The 20,826-nt window shown below is 41.4% G+C and overlaps 1 protein-coding gene across 1 annotated transcript in view; it reads right to left on the bottom strand.

Moving 5' to 3' along the window:
- Positions 1–20,826, bottom strand: part of malrd1 (MAM and LDL receptor class A domain containing 1) — a 66,678-nt gene that overhangs the window by 9,902 nt on the left and 35,950 nt on the right. The window contains exons 21-26 of the mRNA XM_075452292.1: positions 9,466–9,646; positions 7,837–7,965; positions 7,579–7,737; positions 3,523–3,680; positions 962–1,163; positions 108–386 (exon numbers count right to left, since the gene is read on the bottom strand). Coding sequence (XP_075308407.1) covers positions 108–386; positions 962–1,163; positions 3,523–3,680; positions 7,579–7,737; positions 7,837–7,965; positions 9,466–9,646 — 1,108 coding nt within the window. The remainder of the gene's footprint in view (positions 1–107; positions 387–961; positions 1,164–3,522; positions 3,681–7,578; positions 7,738–7,836; positions 7,966–9,465; positions 9,647–20,826) is intronic.

Below are 20,826 nucleotides of genomic sequence, written 5' to 3'. Positions count from 1 at the left end.
GAGAAAGAAGAAAAATTGAATAACAAGCTTCACTAATATAAGTACAGCAAGTGAACTGTCAGTTTTCCAATCAAAAATTCAAAATGATAACACATGTGCTAACTTACGGCAGCCGTGCTCATCCTCTCCTATGGAGCAGTCTTGGACTCCGTCACAGCGCAGTATGGAGGGAAGGCAGCGATAGTCTGAACACTGGTAAAACCCAGCAGGACAGCCCCCCTGAGGAGGAACAGTTCCGGGTATCACTGTCGGGCAACGTTCTTCATCAGACTCATCTGCACAGTCTGGCTCTTCATCACACCACCAGCTCGCTGGGATACACTGAAAGGAGTATGCACACTGGAACTGGTCCACAGCACAGGTCAGAGGCTGGGGAGTAACTGGTCCTGAGATGAATATACATGCAAAGAATGACACTTTTAAACACAGAGCTCAGCACACTTTGAATCCCCCTACTCATTTTTTGATCACACACGATAAGCATCCCTCACAGAGGTGTCTCAAAGGGTTGTTTTAAAATGTACATGTAGCATTTTTGAGATCACAAAATGTCCCTCTTCAGAAAGTCAGTCAAAGAAGCAGATCAGGGGTGAAAGGAGAACTGAGAGGTGGGGGGGTGAGGAAATAACACAATATAAATGTAATTGCTTTTCCTCCCCATTGCCCTCAGTGCTGTCCCTTGGCGTTGACCCAGTCTCCACAGTAAATTTATACAGACCCACAGGGCAACAGGCTCCATTAACTCACAACAGTCTCCCTGAGGGTCCCCACTGTTTATATGGAAACTGAGGAGAGGAAAGGGGATGATGGAGCACAGAAAATGTGGAAAACATAAAGGGAGCGGGAGAAGGTGAAACCTGGTAATCAAAATCAAATGAAAAATGAGCAAAGTGGCGAAAGGATGGGAAATTATGAAAAAAAAAAACAGTGCAAAAAGGGTGAAAAACTTTAATGTCTTTACCTCCAACCATACACTCTGCGGTGTACGAGATGTCATCCAGAGCGATGTCTGTCCACATGTCTCCACCCACCTCTGCCTGGAAGGTCACTCTGAAAGGTGCTGAGTTGGACAGGATGACATTGGCGTATGTCCACTTGTTGCCATGGTTTCCAGTGGCTGCCCACATCAGCAGAGGTGAACCGCTGAATCCAACAGTAAAAACCTGATGAGTTTAGGTGACATGTTGATGTAAATCATTTTCAGTCCTTGAATAAATACACAATTGATCCTACCAAAAAAAGAAAATAGATAAAAAATATCTTGTTTACAAGACATGGTTAAAAAACAGTGTTTATACACTATTACCATGCTTAAGGAAGTCCTGAATTGATAAAAAAAAGATGCATTTAAGTGTTTGTGTCTATAAATTTCAGTACTTTAACTTCTCCTGTAGTTCGGGATACATTTAACAGGTTATCCTTCATGCCAGCTTGTCTTTGTGCACTTTGCCTAAGCTTTCTGGACATTCATACTTTTGCTTTTTACCTGTGTCTGCTAAACTCGCTTCCGGCCATGTGGATTACTCATGTCAACAACAAGTGGACTTTTACCTGCCTGCCTCTGAGAGCCAAGTCAAGAGTTAAGTTTTGAAATGTAACTGTATCAATTACTCCCCCTTCTTAAGAGTGTTCATTTTACTAGTTAGGTATGCTGTGTACATTTCAATAAGTGCTCCAATTGAAACGACAAAATAAGCCATTTATACCAAAAGTTCATAACCTTAAAAATGACCCATTACGCATCCTGTACAGCTGGCAGGAGGGCATCCCTGTAACCCGTTTCCATGTCGAAGCAAACGTAATTCTCAAGTGCCTTCTTTAACATGACACAAAGTGCTCTTCAGGAGTAAGGAAGGGAGGTGGATAGCATGGTTATGTCTAGTGCTTTCAACCAGGCACCTTCATCTGTTGGACACATGTTTGACGCAAACACATGACGACTATGTTCTGTCTTCAGAGTTACGTTCAGTCAATAAGGTGACAACACGTCACCTAAAACACGTTTTTCATTTGAGTTTTGGCAGTGACATCACTTAGAATAAGAAATCAAAACTATTTGGTTCAGGTTATAAAATAGCATGGTTGGGAATAAATCAATTTTTGTTCTACGCCGCTTTCTCCTTAATGGATGCCATGTGTACACTTCACATGTAGTTCACACGGCCACTAGAGGGCGCATATTCTTTGAACGTACTGTAATTAAAGGTTGCTGCTACCTGCAAAGGTAATTTCTGTTGTAATGAAGCTAATGTTATTAATAGATATTTCCTAAATTTCTGGGTAGTTTATTCTATAATCAGAGATCATAGTTAATCCATGGCCCATACACAAAATCTTAATCTGAAAACTACCTGGCGTTATACCCCTCTGCCCTCCCACTGGCCCTTCTGTGATGGTGCAGGAGTCTTTTATGGGCTTTTTTGCTTGAACCGTCCATACTGGTGAAGTTATGGATAACAAGGCATGTCTGGTGCTTGGAGAGGTTCACCTCTTTCTTTCTGCTAGAGGTCACTGAGCTCACTCAGCTCACCTTTCCCCTTGTAGTTTATCTAAATACCTTTTATCCTGGATCTTCACATGTGAATTTCTATGTATTGTGAGAATCCAGCTGCCTCGCAAGGAAGATAAAGAGTAAAGTCTCACAAAAAAGAAATGCCCGTGTTCCACTTCAATATTCTAGATTGTAATCACACACAGGAGTCCCTCCATTTGTTTTACATACTTCCCAGTTTTTTATCATTTCACACAACTGGGGTGCCAAGTGCAGACTTTTGATGTAATCTATAAATCAATTCAAGAGCCTTTAATTAATTATGAGTAGTTGCTTAAAGTTTTTCTGATTCAAATTTGGGTTTGAGACATAACTCCTTAAACAATGCTGCAAAAAAAACATTTTCTGCTTTGGCACAAAGTGAACTGGGGCAGCCTGGTGGTAGTTAGCACTGTCACCTCAGTTGGAAAGCTCTGGGTTTGAACCTGCTGGTTGGATTTTTCTATGTGAAGTTTGCGTCTTCACAATTTGTATTTTCTCTACAGTTTGCACAGTATCTAGTTTGATGGATGCTCAGAGTGAATTATTTTCCATCTGAGTTACAACAAATTTCTTGGTGCCTTGTCTCTGTCTGCATGTAGAGTACACTTCCTGTCTAATTAGTGGTGTTTTTTTTAGCATTTGCTTGTTGTTTGTTGTTTTGAAATTAACCCAGCTACCTAAAAAAGACATAAAAGGACAGATATGATAATTAAGTTTGTAAGGTGATGTGCTTTGATGGAATATTCGCGGGCAGGGACACTTTTATACTCTCCTGTGGGTATCCACTGATTGACAGTAAGCAAAGTTCAATGTGGTGACAGGCTGAGTGAAACAGAGCAGAAATTTCTGACAATTCCAAATTAAGCCTGCAAACTGACTGTAATTGATCTGATTGCATGTAACTGTAAAAAAAAAAAAAATTTGAGTTGAGTTGCCTGATCCTAAAAGCTTTTGAATCATTTATGCAAATGTAGCTGAGATTTTGTCACCTTCAGCGTTCCCATCCTCTCAGAGCTGTTCATGAAGAACCAGAAGCGCAGGTGACACAATCCGATACTGGCAGGAAATACACTGCTCGTCGTCACCTTGGCAACATCACCCTCCCTCTGAGCAGCTGAGTGTATGTACAGGAAGTTCCCTCCACCACCTATGAAGATAAAGGCAGTAAAGACACGTGGTCATAAATATACGGGATGGCATCAACATTTTCAGTGTGAATGATATAGCTGAGATATGCTGGTGCAGATTCTGTCATGATAATACTAAACGCCTGAAACGCCAGCGTATTGTCTTTCTCCCTCGAGAACTTGATGATGCTGTCCAACAAGTTGATGTGTTCAGTGAAAGACTCTGCTTCTCGAGTTTGGATTTTGACCCTGGTGTTGTCCAGATATCTGAACCAGTGACTCCGTGTTCTTCTGTTTTGCTCTGTGCTTTTCTTTGCACTTCCTCCACGTAAAGGTCGGCCACAAAAAGCTGAGATAGTGTAAGAAAATCCACAGCTCAGCCATCCAATTTTAGCTTTACTGCAGAAAAGAAATCCAATAATTTTCATCTGTTGGTTCCAATATACAGGGTATTTAGACAGGAGAAGGCAGCTGTGAAATGTAGAAGCCTGCAGACAAAAGGTGCAGAGAGTTTCTTCAGCTTGGCAAGACTTGGAGATGAGTCTGCATCTGTGCAAAGCCAGAACAAAGTGAGAGTTTTCCACATGAGTTACAGGAGATGTAGGGCCATCGCAATCCACAGCACAATGCAGACCCTCCTCCCACTCACAACACTGGTTTCTTCTTCTGTGATTTAAAATTACAGGATCCAAACAGAGTCTGTACGTTCACTCATAAAACCTGTTTCCAAAGAAAAGCTTTGTACAGATGCTGCTCTCATTCCAAAGCTGACATCGGCTGATAGTATGACTCCAGCAGGTCTTGCAGAGTCATTGCTCTCATTCTGTGCCATTCTCTCCATGTGCGTGTTTGTGTTAAGAGTTCAAGTTCATCGATCTGCTTTGTAGTGAGCTCATAACTCCATCCAGTGCAGATTGACCATATTCATCTGTCCGATCAATAGATTCAACTGGCCAATGAGGAGTGGCAACGCTGACCGTTATCGTGAAGAGGAGTTACAGCTACCTCTCAGAGGTGAACAGTTGCACTATCATCCATGAGAAACTCTGCTTTGCCCTCAGCAAAGGTTGTTTTTCATGCTTTATGCAGCAAAGGGAGTGGCATCAACAAACACTTTCAGCCAGCATAAAATACAATAATTAATTCATAAATAGTAAAAATACAGAGGCAGCACATGCAAAACACCATCAATGTATTTTGATAGAATAAAGCAACTGTAACCTTTTCATCTGTATGAAAAATGGTGTTTGATACATCAGCACTGCTGCACATAAAAAAGTCCAGCGCTCTTAGCTCAGTTTGTCTCAGACTGACATTCATCGAGATGTTTTTATATCAACCCCGTCTTCTCCTGTCCCTCTTAAGCTCCCGTTTCCCCAACTGTCACGTTGTATCTACAAAGGTGTCGCACTAAGCTGCCAAAGAGGTGAAAGCATGGAGTGTGTCAGGAGGACAAGAGGTTGTTTGTTTGTGTTTTTTCTGACAGCATTAATATTTCACAATAAAATAGAAAGAAAAGAGAAAAACAAACAGGGGGCTTGGACATAAACAGGAGCATTTGCACACAATGGGTGCGCGCTCAATGGAAAACTTTTAGTGGCTTGTAGGACAAGACCGTTTTTTTGACATTGGGCCCTTGATTTCACATTATAACATGATGTTCTACTCACCCCTGCTTGTTGTTGGTAATTTGGAGCTGTTCCGAAGATATTCGAGAGGCGTCTGGCTGCTCTCTTGAGATATTCGGCCATGAAACGGTTTCCTATGGGCAATGTTATACAGGCACAAACTATGCTGTTTATAATTTATTAATTACTCTACACTAGCACTGATAACGTGGAGGTGCGTCGCTTACTTAAAAAAATCCGGGTTACTGTAATTTAGATTTTTTGTCGTAAAGTGGGTGTTACTGACGTCATCGTCGTGCTACAACCACAGACAGCCCACAGACCTGCTGCCTATTTATTCATTCGGCTAAAATTCAAAATTACAGTAACCCGGATTTTTTTAAGTAAGCGACGCACCTCCACGTTATTAGTGCTAGTGTACAGTAATTAATAAATTATAAACAGCATAGTTTGTGCCTGTATAACGTTGCCCATAGGAAACCGTTTCATGGCCGAATTTCTCAAGAGAGCAGCCAGATGCCTCTCGAATATCTTAGGAACAGCTCCAAATGACCAACAACAAGCAGGGGTGAGTAGAACATCATGTTATATCATCATGAAATCATGAAATCAAGGGCCCAATGTCAAAAAAACGGTCTTGTCCTTGAACTGAATCAAAGTTAACATAGTTGCTGCATGGATGTGTTCACTCACTGTTTTTTTGATGCTGTAGGAAAAAAGTCAGAGTGGATGGTGGTAAAAGTAGAAGACTTTGTAGACGGTGGGTAATACACCATAACACCAAGGTAATAGTACTAACCTACAAGTGCTTTGAAAGGCCCATATAAAGTCATGTTAGAAAACTGTTATGTCATAATTTATGAGCGGATACTGCACAGAAAAAAGAAATATCATGTGGAAAACTAGTCAAACCTGTCTTCATTCTGCGACTTGACAAATATGTCCATAAAAGGTTTTCACACATGTTGGCGTTTCTCTCAAAACCCGTTTGTTCTTACAAATCATTAAAACTGAGTGTTATGATATGTTCACATTCAAGTGGATATCTCAGGACTAGCAGAGGAAAGCAGATGGTTTTATCGAGGCAACTCAAGACCAAATAGGAGGACTTGATGTGCCATGTGGTTTGTTACACTAAGCATATCTGTAGAAACCATTTGAAAATGATTAAGTACTTTAAGCCAAAACACATATATCATGAACAAACTTCAGCCAATCAGATCAATGGAACACAGGTTGTGTTTACATGCAAAGCAATATTCTGACAATTGACCTCAATCAGTATACTCCTATTATGATGTTTACATGAGTTGCAGACAGGATATCCCATTCATATTCTGGTTTACATATTACAGAACATAGTATTAGTCTCATGCTCACATTACATTGCAACGAAGATGCCCAAAGCCTTAATTATATCCAGATCCCTCAAAATGCAGGACATAGCTCCCTTGGGTTTCTCCCTTGCCCCAAACTTGTGTCTTTTCTTTTTCTTTTCCACCACAGCCGTCCTTTTCTGTACTGGAAAGCAGCAGAGCCTGTGTTGCTACATCTGACAGAAACAAGCAACTTGATCAATGAAAACAAGCCCAATGTAAGGATCATTGTTTTTTACTTTTAAGCCTGATTTTACTCATAAATCAGCAGACTTGGCAACTCTGTAGGCAGTAGTGTGAGTCACAAAATACGATGAAGGTAAGGAGAGAGGTGAAAAAAACAAAAACAAATTTTTTTTTTTTTTAAATAAGAAACCGTGCAGAGTCTTGTATTGGAAGTCTAATAGAATATGATTCAATTTTTTTTTTATCTTTAAAAACAAATCATAAATCATACTGTTCACCTCTACACCAGCTGAATAAAACACTTTGTTTAGCTTGTTTCTTTAAGGTCTCCTTCCCAAACTTTCAAATTGGCTAACAAATTGTATGTCTGACTTTGTGACTGATTGTTGCCACAGTTCCAAGAATTAGGCATGCCAAAATTAACGCATCCCGTCAGTGTGAATCAGGGCAAACAGAAAAGAACAGAGGGTATTTTATTATTTTTTTCCCCCTGGTGTGTTCTGGCCGTAACTCAACACAGAAGCAGTTACTTAAACCCCAATCTTCGAGACAAAGTTTTTTAACCTCCACCTAACCAAGTTTGTAATGGCTTTCAGGGTTACTGACAGTTGGTCCTGTCCTGATGCTGATACTGTTTTACTTGATTTTGTTGTTTAACTTAGAGAATTTGTTGCATCTCAGTGTTTTTTTTTCTGTAAGACAGGGAGAACAGCAGAACATGAGCAGACCTGGGCTGTGGTCAGTGTGAGGTCCGGCTCCTGGTGTCTCAGTTTTGTGACTGATCCTCCAATCAAAGTCATCATCAGGGTCTTGAGAAAGCTGGCAGCTCTCTTCCCACTGGTCTTTCATGTTGAAATCACAAGCACCAGGTGAGTCAAGTATGGAGTCTACAAGACAGAAATATAGAAGGAAAGAATGAAAAGAGGACTGAACATTATCCTTTCCTGATAGATTCTATCTCACTGCCAAAGTCCATTTCGACTCACCACAGTCCATCTCATCCGATCCATCAGTACAATCGGCCTTGTTGTCGCACACCAGGTGGGACTCAATGCAGTGGCCGCTGTGACACACAAAGTCTGTGACTGCAGGACAACTGCCCGACTCCACAGCACCTAAAACAAACATGGACACTTACCCTTGTCGGCAGGAACCTCATTCGCCTTTGAAATCCAAATAAATCAAACCCAGTTTTCAGATAAAATGCAACAAAGATCAACTGTCGTATTGAAACACAGCCTCCCTGTGTTCTGCTTCACAAGCAAGAGAGGATGGCCTACAAAAGCCGACAGGTTTGTCAGCGAAATCAAAGCCTCCTTCTTCTGGCTCTGCCTTGCTTAAGACAGAACAGTGAGGAAGAAAAAGTGATCAGGTGGATCAGAGACTGCACATATAAAACCACTCTGTACTCATCTGTGTGGACATGTGTGCACTGCTAAACTTAAAAAGCAGAGAATTATGATGAAAGTTTAGAAAATAAAGAGCTAAACTTCATTCCAGGCGGTCAGAGGGGTTAAAACTATCACAGAATAAACTGAAAATCCATTCTGTTGTGCATTTGAAGTTGATGGATGTCGTGTGTCTGTGCCATTTAGTTTTAAATGGACGGCTTGGCTGCTTATCAGTCTTTGCTTATACGCCTCTCAGTTTGTTTTGATGTAGGTCTCCACTCGACTGGAGGCCAGTATTTATGTCTCCCCATACAAGTGTGTTTATATTTGTGTGCTTGAGATTGAGACAGCCTTCGCCAAGCAGAGGAAACATTCCACATGCTGTCCAGCCTCGTGCCAGGTCCTATTTAATGTGAAGCATCTGTCTCGGACATAAACATCAAACAGCGTCTGTGAGTGACTGTCATTGCACAGAAACTCTCTTTCTTCCAGATGTAAAAGCTTTCCACTCTGAGATTTCCACTGACAATCCATTTCATACCCCTTTAACTATCAGCTAAAAGAATCACGAAATCATTTCACAATTTAGGTATGTGTCGGTAAGGATAGTAAATTAATTCATATTTGTCCCACAAACTTTTAAAATCTAAGTCAAATTTAAACTAGTTTTAAAAGAAAGAAGGAAGATGTGTACTCTTTCTGTGCAAGAAGCATCTGTAACTTAATGGAGAGGTTTGCTGAATACCAGTGACTGATTACTTTGCCAGGTGGCGAGATTTCTGCCTTTAGAAAACTCTCCCCTCACTGCTCCCTTTTAGAGGGTGAAATTTTCAAGACTTTTCCTACCCATTTTGTTCACCTACAGTTCTGACACTTTAAACAGTCAAGGTTCAAAGTGACTGCTGTTTTTGGAGCGAGACGCCTTTGTTGATCTGCCCCAGATCGTGATGGGAAAAGTCTGGCGCTCTCCTGATCAAACAGCCCATTGGTTTATATGTTTTCTCAACCATCTGACGTCCTATAGAAAATTCATTTCATTGAACTAGAAAATTGTGAATTTTGTTTGTCTGATTTCAAGGACTTACTCTGCAGTCTGAATAAAGATCATTAACTCCTGCAAAGAGCATCAGCATCTGAACACATTTGACTGATTTTAAATGAGACTGAAGTTTGTTCTAAAGTAAATTAGTTAAACTGCGTTTGCCATTGGTGCGTGTCACCTACTTGGAGCACAGTCAATGAACTCCAGGTCATCCAGTGCAGCTCCTCCGCTCACGTCCTTTGAGCGGATCCCCTCAAATATCACCTCAAATTTCCTGAGCTTCCTCAGAGGGACCTCTGCTCGGTTCCACTTGTTCCCCTGATGGCCTGTTTTATTCCACACCTCCACTAAGTCGTTCTCCGTCTGAGAAGAAAAGATGGCAAAAGATGATCATGAGTGATTGATTTAAATATACGATTTAAAACTACAGCAGAGAAAACGGTCAGAAATATATTCTTCAATCTCAGACACACTTGTGAACATAAGAATACATGTGAGGGACAAAACTTAAACCAATTTTCGACTGCTGAGGGGAAACAGTGTATTACATCTAAGATGTGTCATTAATAGTATAACGTGGTAGTAATAAGCTTCCCCTGCCTTGAGATCTGCTTTTCAGACTGAAACCCTGCTCCCTTCAAGTTGTGGTAATGGATTTCTCTCATGCCACATGTGGAACATATTAAAAGACAAACCAAAGTCTATTCTTCTGTAAGTCCACTCTGTCTTTTCCCATGGTGCAGCCCAGGCACTAAATCATGACTAATACAACTTTGAAATCGGAAATGTGACTTTGAAAGGAGCTATGAATATATTTCAGTACGAGCCAGTGCAGTATTTATTTTGCACATAAAGTTGGATATTTTATTTATAATATCCAGACCTGAAACTATATATTACATCTATCCATTAATCTGCAGATCATTTGATTGTTAAGTCCTAACAAACTCTACTAAAGATAAAACATTTAAAGGCACAATGTGCGATTTTTATGTCATTTTGAAGTGTATTGCATACAAAAAACACCTATACATACCATAAGAGTGTGCAGAAATAATCCTACTGGCATGTCCTAACCAAAGTTTATACGCAGCATAGCTGAGTTTTACTGCAGAATTAGCAGGCTAAACTGATAGCGCCGGACCAGCAGTTTTTCTGGCCAGGAGGTGGCGATATAGAGTAAAATCAACCTCCATTCAACCCCAGGCAGTAGAAGAAATCGCTGGTCTGGCGCTGGCCCCGCCCCCGCCGGCCCACCCCGCCACCACCCCACTCACTCCTCCTCAGAGCAGGTGCTAGTGGCTTCAGAGAGGCTAACGAGATGGCAGATGCTAGCGGAAAATCCGAAAGAAGTTTGTCTAAAAGAATATCAGACAAAAAAAGGGGGCAAGCCCGCGTTAATATAGGGAATGCTTTCATCAGATGGAGGCAACTAATGGAGACCATGGAAATGCGCTTTGACGCGGAACTGGCGACGATTTCTTCTACTGCCTGGGGTTGAACGGAGGTTGATTTTACTCTATATCGCCACCTCCTGGCCAGAAAAACTGCCGGTCCGGTGCTATCAGTTTAGCCTGCTAATTCTGCAGTAAAACTCAGCTATGCTGCGTATAAACTTTGATTAGGACATGCCAGTAGGATTATTTCTGCACACTCTTATGGTATGTATAGGTGTTTTTTGTATGCAATACACTTCAAAATGACATAAAAATCGCACATTGTGCCTTTAAATGCCTCCTTTTTGTCTAATCAATCAGCATGAATTCAGTTTTTTTACTCACTGACTAGGTTTTTTATGGATTCATTTCTATCTCAACTCGTCCACCCAAGGATGACTTCACACGATGTCTTCTGGCTTAAAAGAGCAGTTGGGAACTGATCACAAGTGTATTTGTTTTATTCCCCCTGTCCATGTCTTTTCTAAAGTTAGCTGTGGGTGGATGCCTGAGTGGGTAGGCCAGGCAGAGTCACAAAGGCACAATGTGTCAGGAGGGCCTGGTCTGAAGCCATTTGTTGTTGGTGGCGCTTTTCCACTAGCTCGCTTCGGCTCGGCGCACTATTGAATGTTTCCACTGGCACGCCGTACCTGCAACCGGGACGATTTTCCGTATCACCTCAGCCCTGGTTCCAAGCGGGCCGAAGCGTTACTAAAACGTGACGTCAGCCGACTGCCTTCCACTGATTGGGCAATGAGTGTCGTCACTGGAAGCGTCATAACGCGGATAATAAAAGCTAGCGTTAGCAACCGTTAGCTTACCTCCAAATGTCGTCTTTTTGAAGCTCGTAACAAAACTCTCCGGTACTTTTCAATACTGTTTTGTCTGGCGGCCAGGAGTCTTCACTGGCTCTCTTCTCTTGCCTTCTGTGCGACAAAAAGCCACAGGGTGAGCAGCAACACGCGCAGCCGTGTTACTTAGGAGGCACGAAGTATACTCGTTTGTAATGGAAACACAACCAAACCGAGCCGTGGCGAGCTAGTGGAAAAGCGCCATAAGCAGGGCTCTCAAGTCTCACGCAATGAGCGTGAGACACACGCATTTCAACAAGTTCACACGCTCACACGCCACACATGCCATTTCTCACGCTGAGAAATGATCAACTTCGTCGCACAGAAATTCTAATGGCCGATACTATCAACGAGTCAATGGCAGGTTACTGTGCGCTCGTACAGCTCAGAACTATAGCTCTGGTACAGCTGTCTTGATTTAGCAACCCATCGGCAAATCACAAAATAGAATTTCTCAGCCAATCAGAAAACAGAATTTCTTGTTGCCGGGTGTAAAATAGCTTTCAGCTGCAAGCACGCGTCCCATGAGTGCACAGCGGACATAGCCTATTATGCTCTGAATGCGTGCAGAAGTTGTAGACGAGCTGGAGGTGGAAGAGAACCGTCAGGATCATCAGCAGGTCATATCTTCATTTATTTGAATCTTTTATTAGTTACTATAGTTTTCCTACTCCTTGTAAAAGACCAATACCTGCCGATTAAAGTGTTCGTTGGAGTAGTAGACCTAAATATTCAGCACACACCCTTTGACATGAGCAACTTAATGAAAAATGAAAAATATGTAGGAGTGTAATTAGGCTTCCGTGGTTAATTTTTTTCAAAGGTGACTGGTATGAACAGATTCCCAATAAGGCTATCTACAATTGCCAAACTGGTATTAGTTCTGCCACACTGAAATGCTGATGCAGAGAGGGTTTTTTCCATGGTGGGGCTCAATAAAACCAAGACCAGGAACACTTTGTTTCTGAATGGAACTCTGTCATCCATCATGACTGTGAAAATGGCTGACATTGAGCCACAGGGCTGTAAATGGGAGCCCCCAATATCAGTCATCAAGCATCAAAATCTGCCACAAACACTTACAACAACACTCATAAACAAACACACACAGAGAGGGACTGCTCAAGGGGCCCATTTGGGGTTATGTTTGTTTTTCTTAATTTAATTTGTCTGTTTTTTTGTTTGTTAAGACTTTGCATACCTAAAACAATTTATTTTAAAATATAGCAGAATTTAGTGTAAAAGTGAAGATTTGTGATTTTGGTATAAATAAAACAATTTCTTCGTTCTTTAAGTAGCTAGTTTATGGCGATGGGATACTGCAAGGGACCCCCCCCCAAAAAAAACCCGAAAGAAACCCCCCCACGCACATGGCCCGGCCCCTGCCCCGCCCGAATCTCACTCCAAGCAAACTTGAAAACTTGAGAGCCCTGGCCATAAGTGATGCAACAAAGAGGCTAAAATATCTTGAAAATGCTCAAAATTACCTACTTCAACAAAATAGAGTCAGAGTTCTCAAGTCACACGCATTTCAACAAGTTCACACGCTCACACGCCACACATGCCATTTCTCACGCTGAGAAATGATCAACTTCGTCGCACAGAAATTCTAATGGCCTATACTATAAATGAGTCAATGGCAGGTTACTGTGCGCTAGTACAACTCAGAACTAATAGCTCTGGTACAGCTGTCTTGATTTAGCAACCTATCGGAAAATCACGAAATATAATTTCTCAGCCAATCAGAAAACAGAATTTCTTGTTGCCGGGTGAGGTCTGAAATAGCTTTCAGCTGCAAGCACACATTCCATGAATGCACAGCGGACATAACCTATTATGCTCTGAATGCGTGCAGAAGTTGTAGACGAGCTGGAGGTGGAAGAGAACCGTCAAGATCATCAGCAGGTCATATCTTCATTTATTTTAATCTTTTATTAGTTACTATAGTTTTCCTACTCCTTGTAAAAGACCAATACCTGCCGATTAAAGTGTTCGTTGGAGTAGTAGACCTAAATATTCAGCACACACCCTTTGACATGAGCAACTTAATGAAAAATGAAAAATATGTAGGAGTGTAATTAGGCTTCCGTGGTTAATTTTTTTCAAAGGTGACTGGTATGAACAGATTCCCAATAAGGCTATCTACAATTGCCAAACTGGTATTAGTTCTGCCACACTGAAATGCTGATGCAGAGAGGGTTTTTTCCATGGTGGGGCTCAATAAAACCAAGACCAGGAACACTTTGTTTCTGAATGGAACTCTGTCATCCATCATGACTGTGAAAATGGCTGACATTGAGCCACAGGGCTGTAAATGGGAGCCCCCAATATCAGTCATCAAGCATCAAAATCTGCCACAAACACTTACAACAACACTCATAAACAAACACACACAGAGAGGGACTGCTCAAGGGGCCCATTTGGGGTTATGTTTGTTTTTCTTAATTTAATTTGTCTGTTTTTTTGTTTGTTAAGACTTTGCATACCTAAAACAATTTATTTTAAAATATAGCAGAATTTAGTGTAAAAGTGAAGATTTGTGATTTTGGTATAAATAAAACAATTTCTTCGTTCTTTAAGTAGCTAGTTTATGGCGATGGGATACTGCAAGGGACCCCCCCCCAAAAAAAACCCGAAAGAAACCCCCCCACGCACATGGCCCGGCCCCTGCCCCGCCCGAATCTCACTCCAAGCAAACTTGAAAACTTGAGAGCCCTGGCCATAAGTGATGCAACAAAGAGGCTAAAATATCTTGAAAATGCTCAAAATTACCTACTTCAACAAAATAGAGTCAGAGTTCTCAAGTCACACGCATTTCAACAAGTTCACACGCTCACACGCCACACATGCCATTTCTCACGCTGAGAAATGATCAACTTCGTCGCACAGAAATTCTAATGGCCTATACTATAAATGAGTCAATGGCAGGTTACTGTGCGCTAGTACAACTCAGAACTAATAGCTCTGGTACAGCTGTCTTGATTTAGCAACCTATCGGAAAATCACGAAATATAATTTCTCAGCCAATCAGAAAACAGAATTTCTTGTTGCCGGGTGAGGTCTGAAATAGCTTTCAGCTGCAAGCACACATTCCATGAATGCACAGCGGACATAACCTATTATGCTCTGAATGCGTGCAGAAGTTGTAGACGAGCTGGAGGTGGAAGAGAACCGTCAAGATCATCAGCAGGTCATATCTTCATTTATTTTAATCTTTTATTAGTTACTATAGTTTTCCTACTCCTTGTAAAAGACCAATACCTGCCAATTAAAGTGTTCGTTGGAGTAGTAGGCCTAAATATTCAGCACACACCCTTTAACATGAGCAACTTAATGAAAAATTTGTAGGAGTGTAATTAGGCTTCCGTGGTTAATTTTTTTCAAAGGTGACTGGTATGAGCAGATTCCCAAGGCTATCTACAATTGCCAAACTGGTATTAGTTCTGGCACACTGAAATGCTGATGCAGAGAGGGTTTTTTTCCATGGTGGGGCTCAATAAAACCAAGACCAGGAACACTTTGTTTCTGAATGGAACTCTGTCATCCATCATGACTGTGAAAATGGCTGTGCTTTAAATGGGAGCCCCCAATATCAGTCATCAAGCATCAAAATCTGCCACAAACACTTACAACAACACTCATAAAAATGTTTTGTTTGTTAAGACTTTGCATACCTAAAACAATTTATTTTAAAATATAGCAGAATTTAGTGTAAAAGTGAAGATTTGTGATTTTGGTATAAATAAAACAATTTCTTTGTTCTTTAAGTAGCTAGTTTATGGCGATGGGATACTGCAAAGGACCACCCGCCCCAAAAAACGAAAGAAACCCCCCTGCGCACACGGCCTGGCCCCTGCCCCGCCCGAATCTCACTCCAAGCAAACTTGAAAACTTGAGAGCCCTGGAGAGTCAAATGCCCCTTTTCCACTGAACATTTTCGTAACGGTACGGCTCGGCACGGTACGACTCTACCCTGATTGGGAGCTTTTCCATTGCGGGTTGAAGGTGGGACCCGTTACGATTTTTAGTAGCGGCTAGTACCTGCTTCAGAGGTGGGTCTAGTCGGCCGAGCCGACACTAAAACGTCACGTGATCAGTGCTGTCCACTGATTGGTCAGGTGAAATTACGTCATACACGCGACGAAGCTCGGGGAGCTTTAAATAATCACCTGCCCTGTATGAAAACACACCTGCAAGAGCAACAGAGAATAAACAGAATTGCGAATATGGAACACCAGAGAAGGAAAGCCAATCCATGGATGATAAAGGACCGGTAGGTAAAGGACCACAACAGCCGGAGTGGGTCAAACAGAAAGACATGGAAGTGGTACGACCAAATGGACGGCATTTACGGTCACCGCCCGGCGAACCGGGGCAAGGAGAGTGGCGTGGGTACGGCGACGTCTTTGTTGGAGGCGATGGAAAATGGTAAGTGTTGTTCTTATCCCCTTGGTGCAACGCTTATATCTTAACAAATGCATGTTTTATATCGTAACAAATACATGTTCAGTCTTTAACTTGTGTAAAACGTTACACAGGTGTCTCATGTAAGTTGTTCTGAGTGAACTAGCAAACAACGCTGTTTTGGAAGGCTAGCACAGTGTCTCACCTATGCGATTACGTGTATGCGTTTTGTATGTTCACACTTTTTTTTTTTTTCCCCTCAAGACTCGGTTTGTGCAACCGATGAGTGTTCAGTTGCTGAGGTCAGCGAAGATCCTCCAACCCTGCAGGCTTCAGAACCGACATTGGCATCGCAATCTGCAGCTGAGGCAACAGCTGCTATCTGCATTCCACCGGCACCAACACTGGCGTCGATGCCTATATCTGAGACAACTCCTGCTGTTTACTTTTGTACTGTCTTTTTTAATAAAGAGCTTGGTTTAACTAAACAATATGAATTGTCAACTGCATTACAGATTACACTCCATCGTTGTGTTTACTTTTGACTAACTGCGGCGTGACACTTTGTAGTCGCCTGAAACCGACGTCACGTTAGTGGTGACCGGGCAGACTCCGCCCACTTCCAGGTCATGGTTTGTGTGGAAAAGGAAATGGTACTGGTGCCGTGCCGTGCCGTGTACTGTAGTGTCGCGCTATATCGAACCGAGTAGAGTAGGGCTAGCTTGGCAATGGAAAAGGGGCAAAAGAGCACAGTCCAACACAAAAGTTTTTTATTTACAAGCCACTCAAAGATAGTATTCATGTTTTTTATGATTCATTCTCAAACAGTATTTTAGACACTTTCCACTCCGTTTTTGGCTTGAAGCTTCGATTCAGTATAGAGAATCGTTGCCTGGTTAAACCAGTTTAATGCTGCAATGTATGGATTTTACAACTCATCCTGCTGAAGTTCATAAGTCGAATCGACTTGTGTAACCAGAGTCAGCTTCTTCAAACTTTTCCTGGATGCTGAGGATGGGCACACAGCACATAAAGTGTATGTTCTTAAATAAAAAAGAAAAAAAAAAAAGAATCAGACATCACACACTTGCTGTACTTGAAGTTTGAAAATGTAAGCAGAGAATTGACTGCAGTGAGAAGAGTCCTGGACTACTGTACTAAAAACCAGAGGACGAGCAATGTCACATTCTACTCTGCAGTTTGAAAGCCTATTAAAATGCACCCTTGGGTGAGGCATGTCTCCTCTGCTTGTGGAGCCCTGGCTGGGAATAATCTTGTTACTGTGAGAGTAAAGCACAGATTAATAGGCAGCGTTACAGCAGGACTTACCCAGATTTATGTCGTGGAGTAAAGGCTCAACCTATAAGAGCAGCCTTAGAGTGACAGACGTGTGGATGATACGGGCACACGTAGCTCACGCTTAAAGTGTGTTTAGAATATCAGTTCAGGCACTTATTTGATCAATGAGAAGCTTTATGTCCTGAGCTTGCAGTCAGGGCAGTGCACCAACAAATTCAGTTTGCTCGAAGTGAAGAGTGAATATACATTGCATAATTTAATTTCACCCCCCCTTTGAACATCCAGAGGGGGAAAGAGAACAAAGAAACAAAGCTGTAATCACAAAAATATGCTTTCTTCATTGAAATTTGAACTCCCCAAATGTCTAAACCACATACTGAAAGCTCCACTGAGCCAAAATCCATTTCGTATTCACTGCATTTTATGGAGAAGCTGGAAGCTGCTCTTCCTTCAACACACCTTCAATTCTAAGTGCATCATCTTTTTTCATCTACCAGGTTAAAAATGTCCCAACACAGAGAGGAAATTATTGTTTTTGTAATAGAACTCTGCTTCAAATCATGAACATGCTCAAATGATTAGTGTAGTCATGCCACATTTAGGCTGGGTAGAGGATCCTTTGTTTGGTCGACTGGCAGATGTTTGGCTTACTACAATGCCATGCCACATTTGAACCCACCACACCATGGATAACTACTTAAATGAGCAAACAGCAGGATATGTAGTAATTTTGCTCAATCATGATGAAAATTGGCTCATTCAAAATCCATCTGTCAATAACGCAAAAGAACAGCTTGATTTGTCAAACTATCATGTAAAATACACAATGTCTGAAAAAAGAAAGGTAAAGAACACATTGGTAAGCTTTAATAGAACTCAGTATCAGGTATTCCAGACGAGACAGATAATCTGGCTCAGGAAAGTCAGAAGAGGTTTTGATGGGCTTGTCTATATTATCAGACAGTTCTTGTCAGAAAACCTTTCACATACCCAGCTAACCAACATTTTAAAAGGTTTTACACATATACTTAAAGTGATGGTTCGGAGTAGATTCACCCTAGGGTCATTTGAACCGTGACATCCAGCCAAGTAGCCCACCCGAAGTTTTTCCGATATTGGCTGAACATCAGCCGAGTTACTGAGTTATCCCGAATAGCTTAGTACAAGCGCTAACGGACCCTGGCAGTATCTCCAAAATTACCACACTAAAATCACATGCCATGACACCAAACTTCTACAGTAGTACAAATATGGTCTGTACTCACAAAATGATGCATTTGGAAGTTTGTACATAGTCCAGGAGTTTATTATTATCATCAACACAAGCCTAATAGCTTCTCTGCTGCTAAAGCTGCGTCGAAGTCACTTCACTTCAATGTAAGATGAGGGTTGCTCTACTACTGTAGACAACAAAGTATATGCTATATTCTACATGAATTTTTATGTTGTAGAGTTGTGAATTTATTTTATCAATGGAGAAATTGAGCAGCCTTGCTTTGTTGTCTACAGCAGTAGATCAACCCTCATCTTACTTGAAGCTCCCAGATCAAGGAAGTGACGTTGACGCAAATGACCCTTCGGGTGAATCTACTCCGAACCATCACTTTAATCACAAATTTGATATCCCAAGACATAGCTGCCATCAGCTAAGTTTCTTTTTTAAATGTTATTCACAACTAGATTCCTGTTTTTAATTTAAGAAAAATGTTAATAACATGTAAGTTCTTTTTAAATATATCAGAATTCTTAAAAAAGTCAGGATGGGGGGCAGGTTTATCAGTGTGTTGCATCGTTTCTTTGAAGAATTATCTGCATTTCAGAACTCGGGAAAACCAGTTTTTGTAGTTTGAAAGCAAAATGACCCACTCCTGTTTTATAGGTGGCAGTTTATGTGGGTCCAAGATCTGTTTGTCTTCACAAATGTGCAAATTATCCACGTCAAGTGCACTAATATGTCCCTACATCACAACAGATGTTGTCTTTTTAAATGTGTGCTGACAATAAGCCCACCGGATCTTCTCCTCTTTAGCACTGAGAATGCAGCATCCTTCATGTCCAAAAAGATTTTCATCTCCCACTTCATTAGCTCATCACTTCATTCAATCCATAGCTTCCAAAAAACACAGCTTTTACCCAGTCATGTTACTAATCTGTGAAAAATGAGCCTAATTACCTTGGTGTTATAGATGTTAGACAGTAGTTGCTTAGAATATATTAAAACGATGTCGACGGTGTTTAACTGAATTGTTAAGTTCCCCCGAACGCCAGAATCTGCTGAACTTAGGGTGTGCAGAGAAACTATAGAATCAAGAAAAACTCTTTTTGTATATCATTTGGAGTTTATCAACTAAAAAAAGACATCCCCATTAGCCTTCTGCTGTTGACAGTTCATACATACCAAAGCGAGGGGGATCAGCCCTGTATCTGTGTGTGCTTAGACGCATCAAGCCAGCGTCACAGAATCAGCATCAGTGTTTACAGCATCATAGGTACGTTACACGATGTCGGCTTGCCCTTAGACGCAGCTGGTTTCACCTCTGTTAATACCTAACTTGCTGGCTCAGAGGTGTTTCAGTGGAGGATCAACTTTGACCCTGATGCCTCCTCGGTATTTCACTCTGATGAATGAAGGCACATGTGAAAAGGCCATTTGTTAAGTGTGAAGCCTAAATGTGGCCCCACCACAGACCTGCAACATGTCAGTAGTGCCAGCAGCACTTCGAGAGCTGTACACCAGCTGAGAGAACCTCAGAAGTTTTCAGGAGTAACTACAGTCAGTGGACACCCTGTTGAATAATTGTGAGCAGAATCAACATTGTGAACAGAATCACCAGCATTATTCACCTGGTACTTCCAAAAACTTAACAAGAGACAGCTGGGATTAACAGACACACAGATGCACCACTGCAACGCCCGGCTGTCTGTCCTGCTCCAGCTGGGCTGATGTTTGTCTGCTGAATCCTCGGCAGCAAGGACATACCATGAGGTTGTAAGGGTCACTTTACCAATGTTGGTTACTTCGTCCACATCTAGAAGGTGAAATATTCAATATTTCTGTTTGAAATTCCACATCTAAACTGATTACTTTGGTAACTCCGCTTGTGTTTAATTTGAGCTAATCTGAGATCTGACAATAATGGAGCTGTGCAGACATGCCTCAAGCCTCTGAAAACAACGAGTAGGCCTACTGCTCATTTTCCTGCCATTTATGAGACCTAATTTTTTTTGATTTGATGATTGTTTTAATAATTCATGTTTCACTGGGTGGTTAACATCAGATTGTTTGTGAAGTTATGAACTCAGAATATAAATTTATGTCTGCTTTATTCAGACTTTTGCTGCTCCTGATCCAATTCTTTTAAACACGAGTAAATTTCACATTTTATGTGTTGTCTTAGTTCTTTTAGGATTTAACAATTCAAAAGTAAATACATTCTTTATTTACATTTTGCACATGATAAAGAGATGCATGCACACACCTTGAAAACAATGTCTTGTAAATTGTAATTTGGCAGATATGTGGCACTTAATTTACTTTAAGTTGCACCTCACT

This window comes from Odontesthes bonariensis, chromosome 20 (genome assembly GCF_027942865.1).
Source record: "Odontesthes bonariensis isolate fOdoBon6 chromosome 20, fOdoBon6.hap1, whole genome shotgun sequence".
Classification (NCBI taxonomy): Eukaryota; Metazoa; Chordata; class Actinopteri; order Atheriniformes; family Atherinopsidae; genus Odontesthes; species Odontesthes bonariensis.
The sequence above is the reverse complement of the archived record's forward strand: the minus strand, read 5'-3'. Positions and strand labels throughout refer to the sequence as shown.